At 34.9% G+C, this 21,996-nt stretch overlaps 3 protein-coding genes across 4 annotated transcripts; 1 reads left to right on the forward strand and 2 right to left on the reverse strand.

Moving 5' to 3' along the window:
- Nucleotides 1-370: 370 nt before the first annotated feature.
- On the forward strand, nt 371-20,236 carry LOC149615787 (ankyrin repeat domain-containing protein 13D). Of its 2 annotated transcripts, none has more exons than XM_089857460.1 (12): nt 371-612; nt 2,790-3,050; nt 3,130-3,175; nt 4,432-4,485; nt 4,553-4,832; nt 5,528-5,594; nt 5,682-6,047; nt 7,054-7,156; nt 7,262-7,423; nt 16,394-16,494; nt 16,584-16,669; nt 17,859-18,077. In XM_089857460.1, the coding sequence occupies exons 1-12, from the start codon at nt 505-507 to the stop codon at nt 17,935-17,937; spliced, it is 1,713 nt and encodes a 570-aa protein (XP_089713586.1). In that variant the 5' UTR covers nt 371-504; the 3' UTR covers nt 17,938-18,077. The 2 variants fall into 2 exon arrangements, with proteins under 2 accessions (XP_089713586.1, XP_089713585.1); XM_089857459.1 differs by having other exon boundaries at nt 372-612; nt 17,893-20,236.
- LOC149615788 (uncharacterized) lies at nt 14,279-15,640 on the reverse strand. The gene is made up of 3 exons (XM_089857466.1): nt 15,365-15,640; nt 15,158-15,193; nt 14,279-15,049 (listed from the first exon to the last, which is right to left on the reverse strand). The coding sequence occupies exons 1-3, from the start codon at nt 15,521-15,523 to the stop codon at nt 14,279-14,281; spliced, it is 966 nt and encodes a 321-aa protein (XP_089713592.1). The 5' UTR covers nt 15,524-15,640.
- A 730-nt stretch (nt 20,237-20,966) lies between the features above and the next one.
- LOC149615789 (uncharacterized) lies at nt 20,967-21,988 on the reverse strand. Its single transcript, XM_089856744.1, has 4 exons — nt 21,782-21,988; nt 21,533-21,661; nt 21,332-21,472; nt 20,967-21,253 (listed from the first exon to the last, which is right to left on the reverse strand). Exons 1-4 carry the CDS (start codon nt 21,785-21,787, stop codon nt 21,128-21,130), a joined length of 402 nt encoding a protein of 133 aa, XP_089712870.1. The 5' UTR covers nt 21,788-21,988; the 3' UTR covers nt 20,967-21,127.
- Nucleotides 21,989-21,996: the final 8 nt, after the last annotated feature.

Below are 21,996 nucleotides of genomic sequence, written 5' to 3' on the forward strand. Positions count from 1 at the left end.
CCACGTACTAATCAGGGACGGAAATAAGAAAAAAATCTTATAGGACATGTGTCCAGTGACCCCCCATTTTACTGGAAAATTTATTCGACATTGTCCACTGGAGTGTGCTAAAATAGTGTCGCATCTTCATAGTCAAGCTATCAAAACTTCGGAAAATTTATTGGTCAAAATGTCCAGTGACCCCCTTAGTTTTTTAAAAAGTTATGGGACATTTTAAAATTTTATTTCCGGCCCTGGTACTAATGCATTCATTAACAAAAGCTTCAAAACTCTAGCCTAGATGGCGTAACCATGCAAGAAAATAAAAATAAATTAACTTTTGGTTAATTTATGACGTCATGGCATTTCCGATTTTTCCGTCCAATCATAAGCTAATTCAATCTAGAGGAAAGGCAAAATGAAAATGGCCGAAGTGAGGGTGAGGTACTCACTGTGAAAATCCCGCGTTCAATTTTTGTAATTTTTTATAATTAGGCAAAGTTTTAATTTATTAAATTAACGAAAATGTCGTTAAATAATAGAGCCGAAAGGTTAAAAACCCTATATCCCTTACATTGGCACGTTTGGCACAACGATTTCAGAGAATTGGAGAAAGCCTTGAAGACTAATAAGGTAGGCCAAGGCTTAACCAGCTAAAATTAAAATTGCCACTGAAAGTAAAATTGGGAGGGGATTTTTTTCGTTTATGGTGATCGGGGCTTATTAAATTAAATCTAAGCTAATTTAATTATAATTTAGCATTAAATTAACGCGTGTTTAAATGTAGTAATGCTTTAGAATATCGCAAATAATTAAACTCGGGAAGGGTGTCTAATTAATTCTAATCTCTGTTGAGTGTTGATGCCTGGTACATAAAATGGGTTAAGCTTACAATGATTCAATGGGTATCCCAGAGGTCCGTATTATAATATTGGGAATGATTATAATTTGATATGCAAATTCAAACACTGAATATTGTGTATATTTGTGTTCATATTGGCTAGTAAAACCTACAAATTGGTTTTTTATACTTATGTTTTTTATAAGAGTTAAAGTTACAAATTGCTTGTGTTAAATATCAGGTACCGTTAGTTTCATCAGCAAAATATGAATATATAGGGATATCTTTAAGCCCCCGTTATAAATGCAATTAATATAGTGAGTAGATGTGGTCAGAATGGTCAATCACCTTAAACTATTTGGCATTTTTCCAAATTTGCATCTACCCATGCAGAACCAACCAGACTATTCTACAGTTACATTTTTTTTTCTGCCTTGTAATTGGCAACTAAATTATAATAAGATTATGAGAAAAAGAAACCTAAGTCTTCATTTCCAGAGGTGACCTCGGAATTATCGATATATAGGGTAATGGCAGCCCTCTACCTTCGACTGTATTAAGCTCTATGGGGAAATAACATGGGGTGCCATTAGTCTATATCTAGAATTTTTGTGGGTATTGTAGCAGGTGCAAGCAGCTGTTTAAGATAAATAGGCAAATGTAAATATTTCCTCATTCCAAAAGGTTTTTGGACCTCTACATTTCTTTAATGCTATATTTAAAGAGTGTTTAGAATATTTGAAAGAAAGATAAAAAGCAGTTTTAACTTAAGAGGAGGAAATTTTGAGTTTTTGTTTACCAGACGATAATAAGGATAAAAGTCAAGATAATTACGTGTAAACTATTTTGAAATATTTAGGGAAATGCTTTTTTTACAGTTGAGGAAATTTTCCTATTATAAATTAATTAAATCAAATTAAACTTTATCTTTGATTATTGGCGAAGTTTTAAGAAGAAAAAAAAATTGTTTGTAGAAACCAAATTTGTGTTGTTTATTTTCATTTTATTTTTATTTTATTGTTTTGGTTATAAAGTGTCCGTTTTAATGAATATATTAGGCTATTAGTGAAACAAATCATAAGTTTATAAGTGATATGTTCCATAAGTATGACATTAACTATACTTCGTAATGCTAGAGATTTACTGAGAGATAGTTTTGAGGGAGAGCGACGCGAGAATTGACTATACGCGGTTCTCTGCTCTGCAGTCCATTAGAAAGGGGGTGTAGACTGTAGAGACTCTGTATCTCTCCCTCTAGGCGCGCTCATTGTAAGAGGGGATTCTGTACGCGCCTAGTAGGGGGATGACACTGAACCAAGAGGTAGAAGGATATGACGTTTGCATACGCATACAGGCGCATACAGGGTTCATACAAACCTGGAAAAATCAGGGAAATAAATAGTTGACAAAAACCTCAGGGATATTCAAAATTTTTAGTAACGTTCAGGGAAATTTGCCTCAAACAGGGGCCGAGTAATTAAGCATAATGTTCATAAACATACCCTCCATAGGATTAACATTACACTATACTTTGGAGGCTCATAAAACTGGTTCTACTAGAGATACGGGGATGTCCTTTGATTATGTATTAGTCCCATTTGCCCCTCCCCTCCTTCGTTAACATTGGCACCATAGGATACTCCTCATACGGGAAAAACCTGGAAAACTCAGGGAAGTATATGGGGAAAAGCCTCATGGAAGTATATGGGGAAAAGCCTCATGGAAATCTCAGGGAAATTTGTTTTCCAAAAGTTGTATAAACCCGACAGTACTCTATTTAGTCTGTACTAACTACTAAGCCTTTGACAGTGCCTGAACAGGCGTCGTTTTACCTCGAATCTATAACCTACGTCACTTCATGACAAGCTCTCAGTAACTTATGGAACATATCTTGAAACTAATTATTAATGTGGCTGCTACGAATTAGGATTGATTTTTACCCCCCTCCTCGTAATTGTTTAAAACAAAGGTTGAAATAGAGAAAAGAGACCCTAGAGGTCGTACAGCGTTGATGCTCTCCGTTGCCCTTGGCCACTTAGAATCGACCAAAGTCCTTTTAAACCATAACGCGACAGTTGGTGTAGAAGATTTAGATGGTTTTACTGTTGTCCACGAAGCCGTTAGTACCGGTGATCCGGAACTTTTGCAAGAAGTTCTGGAACGAAGGGACTATCAAAGGCATTATAGTCGTATCGGTGGAATACCAGAGTTGCTCAAAAGAATAAGAGAGGTTGTTAAATTGTGTTTGTTACTTTATTTCGTGACTTGTAAAGAGTATTTTCAATTTATGCTTTGGTGATTTCTTTTAGACTCCAGATTTTTATGTTGAGATGAAATGGGAGTTTACAAGTTGGGGTAAGGGATTTTATTGGTTTGATGAGGGAAATTAAAGTGGAAGTTGTTTGTTTGTGATTAAATCGCGGTTGTGGAATTGTTTGAAATATATTGTATCTTCAAGTGTTCGTTCTTCTTGGTTTAAGAAACATTTTCGCAACTTACTAAATGTTTTGTGTGTTTCAGTTTTTTGTTGAAATCTTCCCAATCCCGTCTGAGTTGATCCATTTTTTGTTGAAATTTTTCCGATATCATCTGAATTGTTCCATTTTCTGTTGAAACCGTTACATTGTCATCTGAATTGATCCGAATTTGGTTGACATCTTTCCAATACCATCTGAATTGATCCAATTTTTTATGAAAAGGCTTATCAATATTCGAAGTGTTCCAATTTTCATGGAAAGACATCAATGATTCAAAGTGTTCCATTTTTCTGAAAAGAGTTATCAAATGATTCGAAGTGTTCCAATTTTACGAAAAGAATGATCAATGATTCGAAGTGTTCCAATTTTTATGAAAAGAGTTACGGCAATGTTCGAAATGTGCCAAGTGTTCCAATTTTTACGAAAAGAGTTCAATATTCCAACTTTCGAAGAAAAAGTCTGCAACATCAATAGTGTTCAAAGTTTCATACAGAAAATTATCATCGGAAGTGTTCCAAGTTTCATATGGCAAATTATCAATATGAGAAGTGTTCAAAGTTTCATACAGAAAATTATCATCGGGAGTGTTCCAAGTTTCATATCGAAAATTATCAATATGAGAAGTGTTCAAAGTTTCGCATTAAAAATTATCAACATCAGAAGTGTTCAAAGTTTCACAAAGAAAAATTTTGTCAACATCTTTAAAAACAATTCTTGGCAACTTCAAACTTTTATGAAGAAAATTCTCATCACAATGTGTGTTCCAAGTTTTGATGAAAAACATTCGCTACTTTAGAAGTGTTGCATTACTTATTTTGAGCACGTATGCAGTGTTTCAGATATTTTTAAAAATATTTCTTCTCATTGGAAATGTTCCTATTAAAATGGAAATCAAAGTGTTCGAAGTTTTTTGAAAACATTTTCAACAAGTGTTCTTAATTTCTAATTGCCATTTCGTGGTTTCAACCAAACATCATCTTAATACATAAAACTTCAAAAAATAATAAAAAAAAGAAGCCAAAATACAATAAAAACCAATCACAAACAAACTTCACTTTAAAATTTCCCAATTCACCACAAATATCTTGTAAAACTTGTACTCACTTAACGGATATGTTCATCTTTCACAATTAGTACCTCTAGTCTCCAGAATGTGTCCAAGTGACACTTATAAAGTCTATAAAAGCGGTAAGATCAAACGGAAAACGGAACTAAGACGACACGTACAATCTCCAAAATTTGAAATACCTTTTAGGTTCTTGCGTTCGAATTGACACAACGTTATTAGGATTTGATCAAGCGAGTTGGCAAAGAGGAAGTCGTAGCTTTATTTTTAAGGGTCATGATGAAACTGCCGTTATGATGGAAGTTGATCACGAAGCTGGTCAGGTCTTCGTTGAACAAATGCGCGTTTTACCGCCGGAAATTGCCGAATTTACCGGTAGTCTTCGACCGTCGACAAAGGCAATTGCCGCGAGGTTAACGTCGCCCATTGTAACGACTTATGTTGATACTGAAAAAATTAGTTTTGAAAGGTATACCTACCAATTCTTCCAGATGTAGAAATGAAGACACTAATTTGTAGTGATGACTGATATCGTAAATTAACCGATGACGATATTGAATCTATACCGATTTTAACCGATTATTTCATCCTATGAAACTGATATCGACCGATGTTTAGCAATTATCAACCGATTATCATCCCATTTTTAACAATTATCAACCGATTTTAGCTATTACCAACCGTTTTTAGCGATTATCAACCGATTTTTTTTAGCAATTATCAATCTATTTTTAGCAATTAGCAATCGATTTTTATTGATTATCAACCGATGTTTAGCAATTATCAACCGATGTTTAGCAATTATCAACCGATGTTTAGCAATTATCAACCGATGTTTAGCAATTATCAATCTATTTTTAGCAATTAGCAATCGATTTTTATTGATTATCAACCGATGTTTAGCAATTATCAACCGATGTTTAACAATTATCAACCGATGTTTAACAATTATAAACCGTTATTTATCGATTATCAAGAGATATTTACCGATTGTCAACCGATTTTTACCGATTATTATCTTGTATATCGGTAAAATAATCTCGAACCGACCGATTAATCGGTAAAATCGATAAATTAAGCTCGAACTGATATATCGGTTAACGTGCCATATTGGTCATCGATCCCGATATCACATCGGCTTAATAATTTTAATTAATTTTAAAGAAACAAATCGGGAATATGGGGCTGGCGCAGTGATAAATTTGAAATGGTTAATAATTGCAATTGTAAAGTGAGTTAAAGTCTGCGATGCATTAACATAATTATTTAATTTAAAAGCATAATTTAACTGGAGTAATTACATTATTCCGAAATTAAGGTATTTAGCGCGAACAACGTTGAACTAGTCACTAGAACGAGAACGGAGCATCTAACAGACGCCGATAAAAATCGGCAACGTTTAGCCAAATCCCCCATTCAATCATTCTTAGGAATGGTTGAGACTCAAGATGGCTCGGGTTTAAATGCCAATAATATTGATACGAATAACGCTATTATGAATGGCATGCCCGAAGAAGAGAATAGGGGGAACCCTTGCAATTTGTCCGTCGAAGATTATTTGGACGATGAAGTTGATTTAAATGGTCAAGATGTTGGCCGGCCCAAAGAAGTTAATTCTAAAGTACAAAAATTTAAAGCTACACTATGGTTATGCGAAGAGTATCCGTTGTCCTTGCAAGAACAGGTATGTTAACCTGTGTGTGTTCCTTAAGCTATTACAGCAAGAAGCGATATCTAGTTTATTAGGGAGAAGGTATAAGATGCCTCCTAAGTATACGCGCGCGCCATAGTCCTGCAGTCCCCCTTTCAAAATACAAGGGGGGACGTAAAAGGAGGAGGCGCCGGGCTATTTCGCCTCCTCTCCTCAGTCGGAAAATATGACTGTAATTTTCGTTATTCGCGTCGCGCTGACGTGCACGAGTTTTCTAGTTTATTAGGGAGAAGGTATAAGATGCCTAAGTATTCCCGCGCGCCTTAGTCCTGCAGTCCCCCTTTCAAAATACAAGGGGGGACGTAAAAGGAGGCCCCGGGCTATTTCGCTGCCTCTCGTCAGTCGGAAATATGACTGTAATTTTTTTGTCATTCGCGTCGCGCTGACGTGCACGAGTTTTCAAGAACCAATGAGATGCTGGTTGTAAATTAGAGGCGGCGGGGATTAACTCCGGACCTACTACGTTTGGACTGGAGATAAAGCTGCATGGAAACGTGGCGCGAATTTATAACCTTCGCCCTAATAAACTAGATATCGCTTCTTGCTTTTTACCAAGAAGCGATATCTAGTTTATTAGGGAGAAGGTATAAGATGCCTCCTAAGTGTACGCGCGCGCCTTAGTCCTGCAGTCCCCCTTTCAAAATACAAGGGGGGACGTAAAAGGAGGCCGGGCTATTTCGCCTCTGTCTCCTCAGTCGGAAAATATGACTGTAATTTTTTTCCTCATTCGCGTCTCGCGCACGTGCACAAGTTTTCAAGAACCAATCAGATGCTGGCTGGTTGTAATTTAGAGGCGGCGGGGATTAACTCCGGACCTACGACGTTTGGACTGGAGATAAAGCTGCATGGAAATGTGTCGCGAATTTATACCTTCTCCCTAATAAACTAGATATCACTTCTTGAGTGAAAAATGGATACAGACAATGATTAATATTATCTTCCCGCCATTAATGAACGATTTTGCTAATTTTCTTTGAAGATTTTGCCAATTGTAGACTTAATGGCGATTAGCAGTACGCATTTTGCCAAACTCAGAGATTTTATAACGCTGCAATTACCTTCGGGCTTTCCTGTTAAAATTGGTAAAAAATAATTAATAATATTTGTGCAACTTGACCCCCCCCCCCCCCATCGTAGATGATCGTGAAGTATGTTCAAAATATCTATTTGAACATCTTTTCTTTAAGAAATTCCTCTATTTCACGTGTTAAACGCTCGCATTACATTCGGGAACATATTCGCCTTGGACGAAGAAGTTCAAGGTGTTACGCCAATCAAAGATCCCGATGTTGCAGCTTGCGTTTTAGATGATTCTTGCTTCGAACCACCGTCCGGTTATGTCAGATTAGGTGAGTTGCAATTTTTTTATTTTCATTTCTTTGCTTTTTTAAAGCGCACTTTATAGTTAGTACCTAGTATTTGTAGATAATGTAATTAATTATGGCAAAGGCTTCTTCATATTTTGGGTATTGGCCGTATTTTGTTCGGCATGTTAATTAGAAAATAATTTATTTTGGAGGTATTATTTAGGGTTTTTATTCGTGTTAGCATGTTGCTTTATGGTATATGAGTCGCTCTGTGCAATTTTTAAGGGAATATCGTTGCAGATTAATTTATTTTCGAGGTTTTAACTCGTGGATATTATTTTAAATGTTATAAGTAATTAGTTTGTGTAGTGGGAACACTTCATTTTATAATTTATGCAGAAGGTATTTAGACGACTCTGATTTTGCAGGAACTATACTTTGCTGTGTGGTTTGCGCCGAAATAATTATTTTGTAACGCGAATTGCTTCTGAGTAATATTTTATAACGAGAATTATTTTATAACGTGAATTGAGCCGAAATAATTATTTTATATCGAGAATTGCGCGCAAATTATTATTTTATATCGAGAATTGTGCGGAAATAATTATTTTATATCGAGAATTGTGCGGAAATTATTATTTTATAATGCGAATTGCTGTGCGGAAATTATTATTTTATAATGCGAATTGCGCCGAAAAAAATTTACGTTGCGTAATACTCCGAAATTGCGTGAAAATAGTCGATTGTGTAGCAGTTGGAATTGTTAAATTTAGACGGCATTTTTTTTTATAAAATAGTTGTTTGACAGTTTTTCATTTTAACATCAAAAAATTAGTTTAAAAACTAATTTTTAAACCAACGAAATTAGAACTGAAAATTTGATAAATATTTTTCAAATTATTTCAGTAATCCCCCAAAATTATTTACTGCATCGTAATTAATTAATTAATTAATTCATTTAATTAATTATTTTTAAGTCTTGAGTTTTGAATGTCTCTGTTTCAGTCGTTTATTCCGTTTCAAAATGCTCTGTGTTAGGCTTATTGTATTTTTATTATGTTGGTTAGTTTAAAATGGTGGTTAGCAGCGTTTCTCTTGGTGGTTGGTTGTATGTTGCTTGTTACGGTTATTAGGCAGCCGGATGGAATCGGCTGAAATGCAAGAAGAGCGAATCAGGGACTGGGAACGCCAGCAGAGACAACAGAAACGAAGAGATGTGCTCGCGAAATATAACATCCACAAGCATGCCCCGCCGCCGGTAAATCTCTATATCTACTCTATTAATTACTTAACTCGCGAGACATAATTAACAATTGATTAACACGAAGCATGAAATTCGGTGTGTTTCATTAATTATGTTAACGGAGAACAAAAAACATAAATAACTCTGCTTGTTTCCCAAATTCCTAATCATCGCGGCGTTTTCTATCAACTTGATTTAATTAGTTGACGTCATTTGAAAGAAGTTTGTCAGTTGTCGGTATTAACATGATAGGCTAATTTAAGTTTTAGAAGGTGAGCATAAGTTCATAAGATATGTTCCTTCCATAAGTTTGTTTAATTAATCTCTGGAGACTCTGGTTACAAACTGGAGCTTGTAATTTTGAAGTGAGTGAGTGAGGTAGTTGTCATAGATTCGAGGAGGTAAAGCGAGGGAGGCCTGGTGAGTGAGTGAGGCGCTGCTGTCAAAGGGGGCTTAGTAATGCGGACTAAATAGGAGTGCCTAGATGGAATAGGTCCTAGCTGCAAAATTAATTAACCTCCACCGAGTGTACTTAGGACTTCAATTGACTCGCTCCCCCTCGTTCTCCTTGAGTCGAACTAGTTATCTCGAGCTGCTGTAAGTCTCTCAGTAGCATTACGAATCGTGCATATCATACTTATGGAACGAACATATCACTTATAAACTTATGTTATCTATTTGATTAAGTATTTATTTGTTGAGTCTCTCTATCTATGCCTCACTCTCGTTTATTTCAATTCGTTTTTGATGAAGTCGAGGGGATACTGCGATTGTCGTTAATTGTGTCAACTATAGAGCATGGCTTTTCAATGTTGCTTTTTTCATGGATTAACTAACTAGTTAATCCATGCTTTTTTGTTGCTTAGAATTTGTGTGAAAATGTCTTTATTATTTCACCATAAATCGTAAATACTTGACTCGTTCAATCCATAACATCAGAATCCCAAGTAAGTTATAACAATGTGACAAGTACGTAACTGTCGCAATATGACATTAGTGAACATAATGTCCGATGTCCATCATGAATACAACCATACACTTTGGGTTTATATATTACTGTGTACTTGGAGATTGACTGTGTTAACAGGTGTTTATTATTATAACAACCCAAAATAATCGTCATATTTTGTTCATTTTTGATGGAAACAATTGGTTACTTTTTTTTAGAAGTGACTTCGTCGGATGTAAATCTATATCAGTTTTGATGTTGAACTTGATTCCGTATATTTTTTTTATTGCTTTAGTCTGACAGCCCAAAGTCTCAATTTTGTACAGTTGTTTAATGGTCGCAGGATTCTTTCTAAGTTTACAATATCGGGTCAGGTGCGTTCTTTGAAAGAATCATTAACGTAAATTAATTAGAATTAAATACCCGCCTGTTTTTTTTCCCCCTTTTTTGGCCTGTAGGAAATTTTGACGATGTTTTATTTTGTCCCTTCGGTAGACTCATTTTTGTCCCTATGGTTCCATGAATTACTGAAATAAATAAATAATTTCTTGCGTAAATGAAAACCACCACCAATATGGCTGCCAAAACCGTGCTAAGACTTAGGAGTGTATGACGTACTACTCACTCACATCAGCTGAGTAGTACATCACACTATCCTAAGTCTTTCCACGGTTCTGGCAGCCATATTGGTGGTGGTGTTCAACTTTTCTTCCGCATTGAACCCACCAATAATACCGAGTAAATTATCTCCGAATCTTAACTCCTCCCACAAACGAAAGCGTTCTATATCAAGCAGACGATACTACCCCTCCCCCCTTTCGTAACGTAATTCATAGGAAACTTAATTATAGTTAATTTTTTCCCAGCATTAATTTAAATTCCGATATTAAAATTAATATGGGACCGTACATATCAAACTCCAAAAAAAATTAACATTATGAAAAACAAATGTTAAACTTGCCGTAGCATGAACAACAATTCGCACATCATACCAAAATAATAATTTTTGACCCTTCCCCTTTAGGCATGCTTAAATGTTACCCCCTCCCCTCGCCTCTCCTTAGACGATAGTAACTTGAAAAATAAGCTTAAAAAATTAAATTTAATTTAATTTAATTGTAATTAACGAAATTCGAAACAGGCTTGATTTAGTTGAAAGGTAGAAATATTTAATTTATTTTTAAATTTTCGTTTCAAATGCAATTTATGAATGATTGTGTGAATGCGCTGATAGGCCTACATCATTAAGTTAATTTTAAAGTGTTTAAATGGCTTACAAATTAATTTTAATTAGGGAAAAGAAATTAATAAAAATACCGTTTTTTTATTTATTATTATTATTTTTTTTTAATTTTTATTTCAACGTCAAAAAACAAACAAAATAACAAAGAAACAACAAAGTGTTTTTCAATGTTTATGTGTGTAGCACAAGTGTTTTATTCCTGCTCAGAAAACGGGTTCCCAAAACCAATGACTTGGTAAATTTTAATAATTGAAAAACCATGCTTTTTTAATGCCAGCGCTTAGCATGTGCATTAATTTTATATTGGCACATTGCATGGTATAGTATTTGCATATGTATATCTATTTTAATTTTAATTTTACTATGCACTAGATTGTGCAAACTTAATTAGCAGGTTTCTAGAATAGACTATAATAGACCGTTCCATTAAAAACTTGCAGAGAAATAAACGCCCTCTGTGGTGTTTGCTTCACTGCAGGAATTAATGCATTGGTCTATATTGATAATATATTTTTATTATAGTATTATTTAATTAATTAATTAATGTGTCTGATAAAGGGTTGGAAACAGGTGCATAACTAAAATCTCGAAATATACATACAATTTTTTAACTATTTCAAATTTCGTAGGGTAGTTTTATCCAAGAACCCATATAATACTTGAGAACGTATGAGTAGATTCTGTGGGTTTCCATGACCTTGTTCTAATATGGACTGGGTTGCCAATAGAGCCAGGGAGGAGTAGAGACGGAGGGGCAGAGACGCGCTTTGTAGACTGCTAACCGATAAGGCTCGTGCCCACAACGGGAGTAAAGGGGAATGGGGGAAAGAACTGGTTAGAACTTATCACGTGTGGTGACGTAGCGATCGGCATCGTCATATCCTGTAAACGTGCACGACGAACTGCCCTCTCGTGAGCGTTGCCTGAATAGCTATATTCTGCTGGAATAGCGCCATAAGTACAAGGCTTAATAGCAAAGCAAGGGAAGGTTTGGAGATAGGTTTAGTTTGATTTAAATGAAATTAGTCCATTTAAAATGGTGAAATATTGTATATATAGATCGTGTAACAATCGTTCAAAATCTAAAGACTCGCGCGGACAGGATATTGTATTTTTCCCTGTTCCAAAACCAACAAGAAACTATGAAAAATGTCTTATATGGGTAAATGCAATTAACAGAGATGATATCAGGACAATTAACATTAAAGCGCATCATTATGTATATATGTTCAAAACATTTCATAAATGAAAATGGTCCAACTGCTGAATATCCAAACCCAATTATAGATATGAAACAGGTAATGTATTTTTAAAATAAAATTATACATATTCTATCAACGTTTTCTCATATTAAAACATTTTTAAATAGACTTCAATACGGCTTGACCACAACTATGCCTACTTTGACGATGATGTTGGTGAGGCAGGAACAGTCGAACTCTCTCTATTACAGGAACAATTATTTGAAAGAGTGGAAACTGATTTGATTGGCTACTGAAGTGCAAAAACAATTTGTCATAACATCGCAAGAAGAAATAGCCGTACTAGATAAAGAATTTATCGGAAGAACGGAGGTAGAAATAGTCGAAAGAACAGAGGAAACATTAAGGGAAAGAACGGAGGAAAAATTGATTGAAAGAACAGAGGAAGAATTAATTGAAAGAACAGAGGAAGAATTAATTGCAAGAACGGAGGGTCATCTTGTTATAGAATTGGAGAATCAATTAGTTCGAAGGTTGGACATGGAGTTTTGTGACCAAAGGGTGACCAATACTCTTTTGGAAAATGGAAATGGCGATACATTGCCTACACAAGTTGAAGTTCTAGAAAAAGGCGTGGACACTTTAAAAAAAAGTAGCTCTTGATTTTTGTCATATTTGGCGAATACTTTTGATAAATGTGATTGGTCAGTTGATCTTGTGCGGGAATCCGAAAATAATTCCCTTTCTTTAACAAGGTGAAAGAAATGGAAAACAAGATTAAAGGAGTTTCTGAGAATGCGAACAAATTAAACCTAGCTTCTCATATCCTTCAGTTAATGGTGCGAGGAATCACAACCAATTTCAAGTATCCTTATGCTTATTTCCCATCTGGCAATAATCACGCCGAAGATCTGTACTCGATAGTTTGGGATGCAATAGAAAACTTGCAAGCAGCTGGATTCCTTATTCTCGCTATTGTTTGTGATAAGGCTAGCTCAAACCAAAAATTAATAAAGATCTGCACCGAAAGCGAAAAAAGGCTAAACAATCACAAAGTAGGCTTCCGAAGTAAAAACCCATTTAACAATGGAGAGCCAGTTTATTTCGTGTCTGATATTTGCCACAATGTTAAAACAGCTAGAACTTGTTTAAGTAATAGTGGCAAGATGGTCAAACAAAAAGACGGAACTTTCAGAGCAGTTAGACTATTAAAAAAAAATGGGAAGTTGCTCCTTTGGCAGCATGTACTTGACACCTACGATAAGGATTCCACTTCTATTCTCCGACTGGCACCGAAGCTGACTTATAATCATGTCCACCCAAACGCGTTCACTTGTATGAGAGTTAAACTAGCTGTACAAGTTATGAGTAGCAGTGTTTCTAATGCCATGGAAATATTGGTTGGAGACGACGCTTCGGAAACTGTGAAGTTCTTGCGATATTTTGATACTTTTTTTGATATTTTAAATGTTACCAACGTATCAGCGTGTAGTTTCAAAAGGAAACCAGCTCTCGCACCTTTTAGAAGTAAAGATGATTGGCGATTTCAGGTACATCATAATTACTCAAACTTGTCTACGATATTTCTACAAGCGATCTAATAATTGTTTTTTCCAGTGGCTTGAACGTGACTTTCTGGGGTATTTGGATGAATGGCAGGCTGAAGTGGACGGATTAGTTGTGGATGGTGATTTTGAAAAATCCAAAATGCTCCTCAGCAGGGAAACATTGGAGGGTATCCGAATAACTGGTATGTTTCGTGATTCTAAAAATGTATGATTATTTAATCGGTCACTGGTAATAAAATTATTAACCATTACACTTTCAGTATTCTCTACTATCGAAATTATCAAGTTTCTATTAGATAAAGGAGCACCTTTCGTATTGACGTCAAGATTAAATCAAGACATACTTGAAAATTATTTTGGCACGCAGCGAGGCGCTTGTGGCTCTGGAGAAAACCCAACCGTCAAACAATATGGTAAAGGCACAAAACGAATTAAACTTATGAAAACTTTAATGAAAAAAGTAACAAATGGTAATTGCACCGCCACGAAAAAAAATATTGAAAAGGAGAAAAGCTGTACGAGATCATTTTCGAAATCAAACTAAAAATAAATAAAATAATAATTTTCTATAAAAATATTTTTTCCTTCTATAATTTCTTTTTTTGTGTTAGAACTTTAAGTTCTTTTCTAATTCCAGAGCTATTTAAGGAGTCCCTTTTTAGGGCCTGGAATGTATTTTTAATGCAACGGGTTTAACCTTTTAAATGGCAATTAATGAGTATTTGGAAACCCTTTCGCTTAGCAGAATCAGAATTTTCGGTTTCCTCACCCCATAAATTTCCCCATGTTTCGCTAGCACGACCATCATTGTTTAAATATTTTATAAGACTTTCTTTTCGAATTTCATTATCCAAAAAGGGATGGTTTAAGTTTAAGAAACTTCCAATTATTTTTAAAATATAAATATAATCAAAGAAATAAAATGCCTTGATGGATAAGTAAAGTAACCCTCCGTTGTCCTGTTTGATTGACCATTTGTGAAAGTCTTCCTCAGCTTGTGATTTTGGTACTAGACAATTACCCCAAAATACTGGACAATCGAAGAAACCAATTACTTGGTTCATTACATATCCTCCAATTTGATGGACAGCTTTCACCTCTTTGCTTCTTTTTTCTTTTGGGCTTAATTTAATCGTTGTAGGAGCTTTCTCCATCGGATGAGTGGCTTCTTTATTTTCTTCATTCAGATAATTTGTCTCTATCTCATTAAAAAGATGTTTGCTAAATATGGCCATTACCACATTCTGTTCCTTGCTTTCAAGAGCATTAAACGTAGGTATATTTATAAAAGACTTCTTCAATTCTGAAGAAAATTCATTGTCGGTCATAAGCTTGTGTCTATTGACCGTAAACTTCGGTTTGTCCATAATTCCTCTTTTATCGTCCAAAAAAATTGACAGATGATCGAAAGCTTCGTCAGTTAAATGAGAAATGTTTGTACTTCTTATTTCTTGTATTGCATCCTGACAAAAACGTATCGAGAAAATAATATTCGAATAAGTCTGTGAGCAGCTTCGAGTTTTTAAAACTCAATGAACTAACTCGTGGGTGATGTGGCCTGTTTTATTTACAATAACGGAATTTGGTCTTCCTACAAAAGTTACCTTCTGTAATTCTGAGGCATTAGCAAGGATAATACTCAAATTGTTAATCAAAAATTGTTTGAAAGCAATACCTAAAAATCAAGAAGGGAAAAAATTTAGCAAAGGCTAAACTTAGCATAATAGTTTGCCAATATCAATTTAACATTCAAATGCTAGTTGGTAAATAGATCTTGCCTGAATCTCTTTTTTGTTGTTGAGCCTTTGTAATTCGCCCTGATTTAAGTTGGTAATAATTATGATCCATCGTAGATGGGATCGAAAATAAATGAAATACATTGAGCCGTGGCTTGGATCATTTTGAAAAGAGCAGACTATGTAACTTCCTGGTTGCATCAAGAGAGGGCGCGCAATAGTGGGTCGATATTCCAGCAGGAAATCATGTGACAAAAACTAACCAAGTTTATCCCCCTTTTCTTTGCTAACCCCCATTCTCCCAGCGAGGAGGTTGGGCTCATGGTGTAGTATGCTAGACTTTTCACATTGCTTCTCCTTCTCTACTCCTCCGTGATAGAGCTATCTCTTAAGCCTTAGTGTGACGTCATTCTTGTTGTTTGCCCTTAGAACCAAAGGGTACCAAACATGCCCCCCTCCGTGCCAAAACTAAGCCCGTGACGTTTTACCTAGACACTGACGTCACAACTGAGATAGCTCTCTATGCAACGATGCTTGAGATGGGGAAAATACCGGTATTACAGACAAATTCGCGTCTCTCTACCCGTCAATGTTCTCAGCTTTTAAATGGGTTCTTAATTGCACTTAGCGACCTACACTCTCATTTAAGAAAACGAATACCTCTTCTTTATTTTATTTTACGTAATAATTAAGTTAATTTTTTAATTAAAAATGAACGTCTAGTTTTTAATTGTTATAAATTTTTTTTCTGAAATGCGATGTTTATTTTGAGATTTCGGTTGTTTAAAAAAGCCTTAATTATCTACGATTCTAAAATTCAAAATTAAACTTAAATATATTCATTAACTTAAAATGGAAGTGGATGATGGTAAGTCTTCGTAAGTTGTCCAAAAAGACTAAGTTTACCATCGAATTGCGTTAAACCGTACCAAACTCTAAATTAAACAACATCCTGTCTACAAACTATTATCAGACACGTTTAAAGACATATCTTTATTATAATTTAAGTAGCGGTAGCGTCCACTTAAGGTTGTCAAGAAAGACTTAACAATTTTGCGTACGCGTTTGCAGGAGGCGACGAACCAAGACAAAGTCGAGTCGATGAGGAGGACGAGCTCCTTCAATTCGCAATCCAACAATCCCTCATGGAGGCGGGCAGTGAAGAGGATCAGGTATTATTTATATTAAGAGATTTATTCAATTTAATTGATGCTTTAATTGCTTTGTAATGCATTTAATTTAATATTGCAATTGCGTAAAGGTCACTATTTGGGAAGCATTGAGAGCCGAAAGACCCCCTACAAATCTACCTCTTCATGCATCTGATGAAGAACGCGATTTACAGAGGTACTGTTTCTTCGATTGTTGCGTTTGTTTGTCGTGTTTGTGATTTGTTTTGAAGTGATTGATGCGTTCAGTGAGTGGCAGTTTGTCATTAGATTATGCTTTAATACGTGCGCGGTACTTAGGCCTAGTGTGCTTCGAAGTGTTATGTTTTATTTGAAGTGGTAGCCCTGGGTAAGTAATTTTAAGTTAGCTTAGCACGTCACTCACGGTTTTCGTATAATATTGGTCCCGGTTGCTTAGAGCGTTGTTGTCTTAGCTGGAATTGTTGTCAGCAATTAACGCGACTGCAACAGGCAACGAGATAGATTATAAATTCCCAATGGGTAAAATTCTGGTCATATATAATGATTAGTCTACCACAAAATCCGCCTAGATCATACGTTGAGGAAATTTCTGTACGTGTTCTTGCATGGTTCCAATGATAGGCATTTTGTTGAAAACGGAGATGTTTATTGTCGGGGACAACAAAAGCAAGTTGGGTTGGCCGAAATCGGCTTTTACTTGGAAACACACCTTAATTATTAACGTTTACTGCATATCATTGTTATTAATTAGTCTTTTGTTAATTAAGCATCGTTTCTTGTTAATGGCTTTAAAATTGAATGATCGATGGGTAAAAAAGAAGCAACAATTTCGGGGTGAATTTTGAATGTAATCGTTCATGAAGCTTAATTTGATTGCTACGTGTTTCGTGTGTACATTCATCCATAAGTTCATAAGATATGGTCCAACCATAAGTTGGTCATTGGTTAGTTACTGAGAACTTGACATGAAGTGAGTAAGGTAAGTCATAGATCGAAGTCCTGCAATACCGAGTGTAGGACTTCAATTGACTCGCTTCCGTCGTTCTCCTTGATTCGAACTAGTTATCTCGAGCTGCTGGAAGTCTCTCAGTAGCATTACGACAAAGTATAGGTAGTGCAAAGCTTATGAATGGAACGGAACATATCACTTATAAACTTATGATTCAATGTAAATCACGGAACAAAATGGTCTGTCTCCAAATCCAAAAGCTTTCCACAATAAAATGCACCGCAAAACTAAAACTAAACTGAATTACATTTACACACAAACCAACCGCGCCCGCAATTACACGCCAAAAACTAAATGTCCCCAAACAAAAGAAAATGAAAAAAACTATGTACCAATACCATTATCATAATTTAGTTTTGGTTTTGTGTGTTTCCAGACTTAAAATCAAAAACAAATCGCGTCATTTTCAGGGCCATCCAAGAAAGTATGTGCGCGTTTCAAGCTTCTCAAAGTGATCTTTCCGACTCCACCGATCTCGCCGCTTTAAATAATGCCAGTTCACCAGTTACCATGACAACAACTCCATCATCTAGATTAGGCCTAACACCCACCACCACCACCGAAGATATTAATCCCGAAGAAGAATTAGTAATAGACGAATATGAAAACATTAGCGCAGCCGATAATAACACCACATCTCCTACGTCATTGTTACTAAGACAAGACAAGACTGTAGGCCTAACCCCGTCTGATTCTCAGCTTCAACTTGCTCTCAAATTATCTCAACAATATCAGGAAGAAGAGGAATTACGTCGTCAGGAAGAGGAAGAGATGCTAAATAAAATATTGGAGTTATCGCTAACGGAAAAGTAAATATGTTACGATGCTTTGAAATGCCGCTGTCTTCGTAAAGTTAAATTAATTAATTAATTAATTAATGGATGGTACTGAACTAATTAATGTGCCTGCGAAATAAATAAATAAAAAGTTTCTCGGCAATTAAAATATAAACAATTTATAAAGAATTTTGCGAAACAATTAACCTGCTGCTATCGTTAACGGGCCACGCGAGACTGAAGTTTATTTTAATTTATCATCAAACTGATCAAAGGGAATGTAATCTCTACATTTGTTAGGCCTATTTCTTAATTTCTTTCATCGTTAGAGGTAATATTCCCTTTACAAGTCGTCGACGTCGAAATGGATTAACTGCTCTTAGCTTAGTTTTTTTTTATATATATATAGGAATTAACACTTAAATTAAGAATTAACAGATGCAATTAGTAGTGTTAAATGGATTTATTATTATATTCATACCTTCCACGCAGTTTTATTGTAACATACTAACATATTTAGCTGATATGAATGTTAAGGCTAAAATTTGGATTTTACGTGACCCCTCCAAGGATTTATTTGAATGGATGTCACGTGACCTAGAATTTACTTGAATGAATGTCACGTGACCCAAGATATTATTTGAATGGATTTCGCGTGACGTGCCCAATCCACCTTAATGCTTAATCCCAAATCCGAATCCGATGCGTCACTGCGTGTGCCGAGGCCCGAGGCTTAACACTGCGTGTGCCGAGGCCCGAGGCTTAACACGCGAATTTTAACTGAAAGCCTGAAACAAAGCTTGTTCATATTTCATAATAAAATTTTGCGTCGTATGCTTCAGCCGTTGCCTACTAACGTAGGCAACGCTTCAGCGTTTAACCGTTTTTGACTATGAAGCAGACGACGCATTATTTTAACGGATATTTCTCAGAATCTCAGTTAAAATTTGAAATTTAAATCATGCTCTAAGCCTCGGCCCACGCTTTGGGCATGGGAAATTGGGATTCTTTGGGAATAAGCGGTGGATTGAATTATTGAACAGATATTATTTGCATCAGCAATAACACAAAGAAAAAGATAAATCTTGCAATATCGTTGCAGTTATTGCAAAGAAAAATATGCCCTTTTATGCAGAAACATATTTTACAATCAATCAATAAAAAAATCCCGAAAACATGCAAATTAATAAATACATCGCCTATGCTAATTATGGAAAATAGAAAATCCGTAAAACTAAAAAAACCTGATAGTTATTACAAAAATTAAACTCCGAATTAGCACACATAATTAACAAAGCTTAATTAATCCACTTATTAATTAATGGTGCCCCATATTTTAGGCTTAATATAACCCTTAATGGCACACATATCAGCGAACGGAGAATTTAGAATCTTCAGTCATTAAAAACTAATTAGAAAAATTGAAAAAACAAACCAAATCAATTAAGCCATCCTGGAACCATTTTAAAAATATCGTTAATAAAAATTTTCATAAAATGTGTAGTTCATAAATATATATATATAATTATTAATTAATTTCGTGTAAAATTTTGTATATTATAATTCTTTTTTATATATAAATTAGTCCCCCCATAATTGTATCGTACGTGTTTATTTTTAATTAATTTTTATGTTTACATCGATCTAAACATACATATGTCCCTACTTTAATTATGTAGATAAGTTTCTATAAACGAAGTATGAAGAAAAAATTATTAATAACCAAAATTTTTATACCATTTTTGCACTGTGATATTTTTAAGAAATACTTTTAGGGCAGGATAAAAAATAGATTGGGAAGATTTAAAAAAACCAAAAAAAAATATAGTATAAATTAATTAATTTAATTTAATTAAATTAAGGAATGATTTGTAAAAGAAATAGCGAAATATAAAAAGAAGAGAAACCAAAAGAAAAAAAAATTATGCTTCGTGCAGTCATAAGATTTCGAGAATTAAAACACGTTTTTAATTTGAAATTTCTATTTCTTTCATTTGATCTTTTAATTTTGAATGTTTCTTCAAAGTCGTTATGGGAATATTCTTCAAGGTCGTGATGAGTATGCTTCTTCAAGGTCGTGATGGGAATATAATTCCAAGGTCGTGATGGAAATATTATTCAAGGTCATGACGGGAATATATACTTAAAGGTCGTGATGGAAATATACTTCAAGGTCGTGATGGAAATATACTTTTAAGGTCATGATACGTAAGTATACTTCAAGGTCATGATACGTAAGTATACTTCAAGGTCATGATACGTAAGTATACTTCAAGGTCATGATATGTAAGTATACTTCAAGGTCATGATTCGTAAGTATACTTCAAGGTCATGATTCGTAAGTATACTTCAAGGTCGTGACGGGAATATACTTCAAGGTCGTGATACGGAAACATTTCAAGGTCGTTATGGGAATATACTTCAAGGTCGTGATACGGAAACATACTTCAAGGTCGTGACTAGAATATACTTCAAGGTCGTGACGAAAATATACTTCAAGGTTGTGACGAAAATGTAATTCAAGGTCGTGATGGAAATAAGTTTTATAGAGTGAAGCTACATCAGATAAGTACCAATCAAACTAGAACATGTAATACACGTGTCTGAGACATGATTTCACCAATCATGTATACTTGACGACCTTCATCGACCATTTTCAAGGTCATGATGACTTTTAACGAAAAACACGTGACAACATACTTGGGTATAAAAAAATTGGTTTTTATTTAGACAATAAATAACTGCAATTCATACAAATAATAATAATAATATTATGGAACACATGATTCAGTGCATTGTCAACTGTCAAGCTAAAATCACCAGGATGTTATTGTGTAAACATAAACATAAATAATTCTATTATATAAGATTAGGAAGCGCTTTTAAAAGAAACTTGGCAACAACCGCAATTAATCTCTGAACAATTAGGGGACTGAAGTTGACATGATGGTCCACAACCATCACAAGTTCTCCATAATGAATCGCAATTGCATTGCTGCTCAAAAGAAAAGTAGAAAACTCTAAAAATTAAACATTTCAATCAACTTTTAATTGAAATTCATGAGGTTTGTACCTCTTTTGTCGGACAAATTGCATCTAAACAATGATTGAGAGTTGGTACTTTGCAATCACAAGCTTCAGCACAAACTTGACAACAGTAGCAGCAATTGCAACTGTAGTCATCCGCGCAGCAATTTTGAAGGTACCCTTTCGTCTAATACGAATTTTAGTATGAAAAAAATTGCTATATTGCCTAAACTATTCTGAGCTATACCTTTAAACACTTGCGGAAAAAGAGCAACATTGTAACAAATAATATGTAACCCGATGTACCCAATATTATTATGGCTGCTAGAGGTAGCGTGGGATTGTAGACATCAGCTGGTACAACTGAGGTATTTTTCTGCTCAAATAATTAATTAGTAAATAAATTAATTAATTATCCAAGAACATTATGGTTTATTATGCAAAACAGTGGGAACGGGACCCTGGTTGCAATTGCAGGTAACATAGGACCGCCTACCTCCATAGAAGGTGTTAAGCCTAATCTAGTAGGCCTAATTTTAGCATATCATATAAGGACTATTTGTGGATTGCTAATTTGAGCAATTAAAAAGCTAGCTAAAGGATTAATTACTTGATTTTTAATTAATTTATTTAAAGACAATCCCAAGTCATAACGATGCCCATATATCACTTTTGTTTACGTTTTTATTTCAATTTAATGATATAAGATGT

This window comes from Phalangium opilio, unplaced genomic scaffold (genome assembly GCF_054372755.1).
Source record: "Phalangium opilio isolate 3A_F unplaced genomic scaffold, DU_Popi_V2 ptg000217l_1, whole genome shotgun sequence".
NCBI classification, from domain to species: Eukaryota; Metazoa; Arthropoda; class Arachnida; order Opiliones; family Phalangiidae; genus Phalangium; species Phalangium opilio.

Excerpts from the sequence above, each read along its gene's own strand:
- LOC149615789 (XM_089856744.1), bottom strand. Across the intron at positions 21,473-21,532 it reads TTTTCCGCAAGTGTTTAAAG|ACGAAAGGGTACCTTCAAAA; the intron begins GTATAGCTCAGA and ends AATTCGTATTAG. Across the intron at positions 21,254-21,331 it reads CAATTTGTCCGACAAAAGAG|CAATGCAATTGCGATTCATT; the intron begins GTACAAACCTCA and ends TCTTTTGAGCAG.
- LOC149615788 (XM_089857466.1), bottom strand. The coding sequence starts at position 15,523 with ATGCAACCAGGAAGTTACATAGTCTGCTCTTTTCAAAATGATCCAAGC. Across the intron at positions 15,194-15,364 it reads ACAACAAAAAAGAGATTCAG|AAGGTAACTTTTGTAGGAAG; the intron begins GCAAGATCTATT and ends TCAGAATTACAG. Across the intron at positions 15,050-15,157 it reads GAAGACCAAATTCCGTTATT|GATGCAATACAAGAAATAAG; the intron begins GTAAATAAAACA and ends CGTTTTTGTCAG.
- LOC149615787 (XM_089857459.1), top strand. The coding sequence starts at position 505 with ATGTCGTTAAATAATAGAGCCGAAAGGTTAAAAACCCTATATCCCTTA. Across the intron at positions 3,051-3,129 it reads TGCTCAAAAGAATAAGAGAG|ACTCCAGATTTTTATGTTGA; the intron begins GTTGTTAAATTG and ends GATTTCTTTTAG. Across the intron at positions 16,495-16,583 it reads CGGGCAGTGAAGAGGATCAG|GTCACTATTTGGGAAGCATT; the intron begins GTATTATTTATA and ends AATTGCGTAAAG.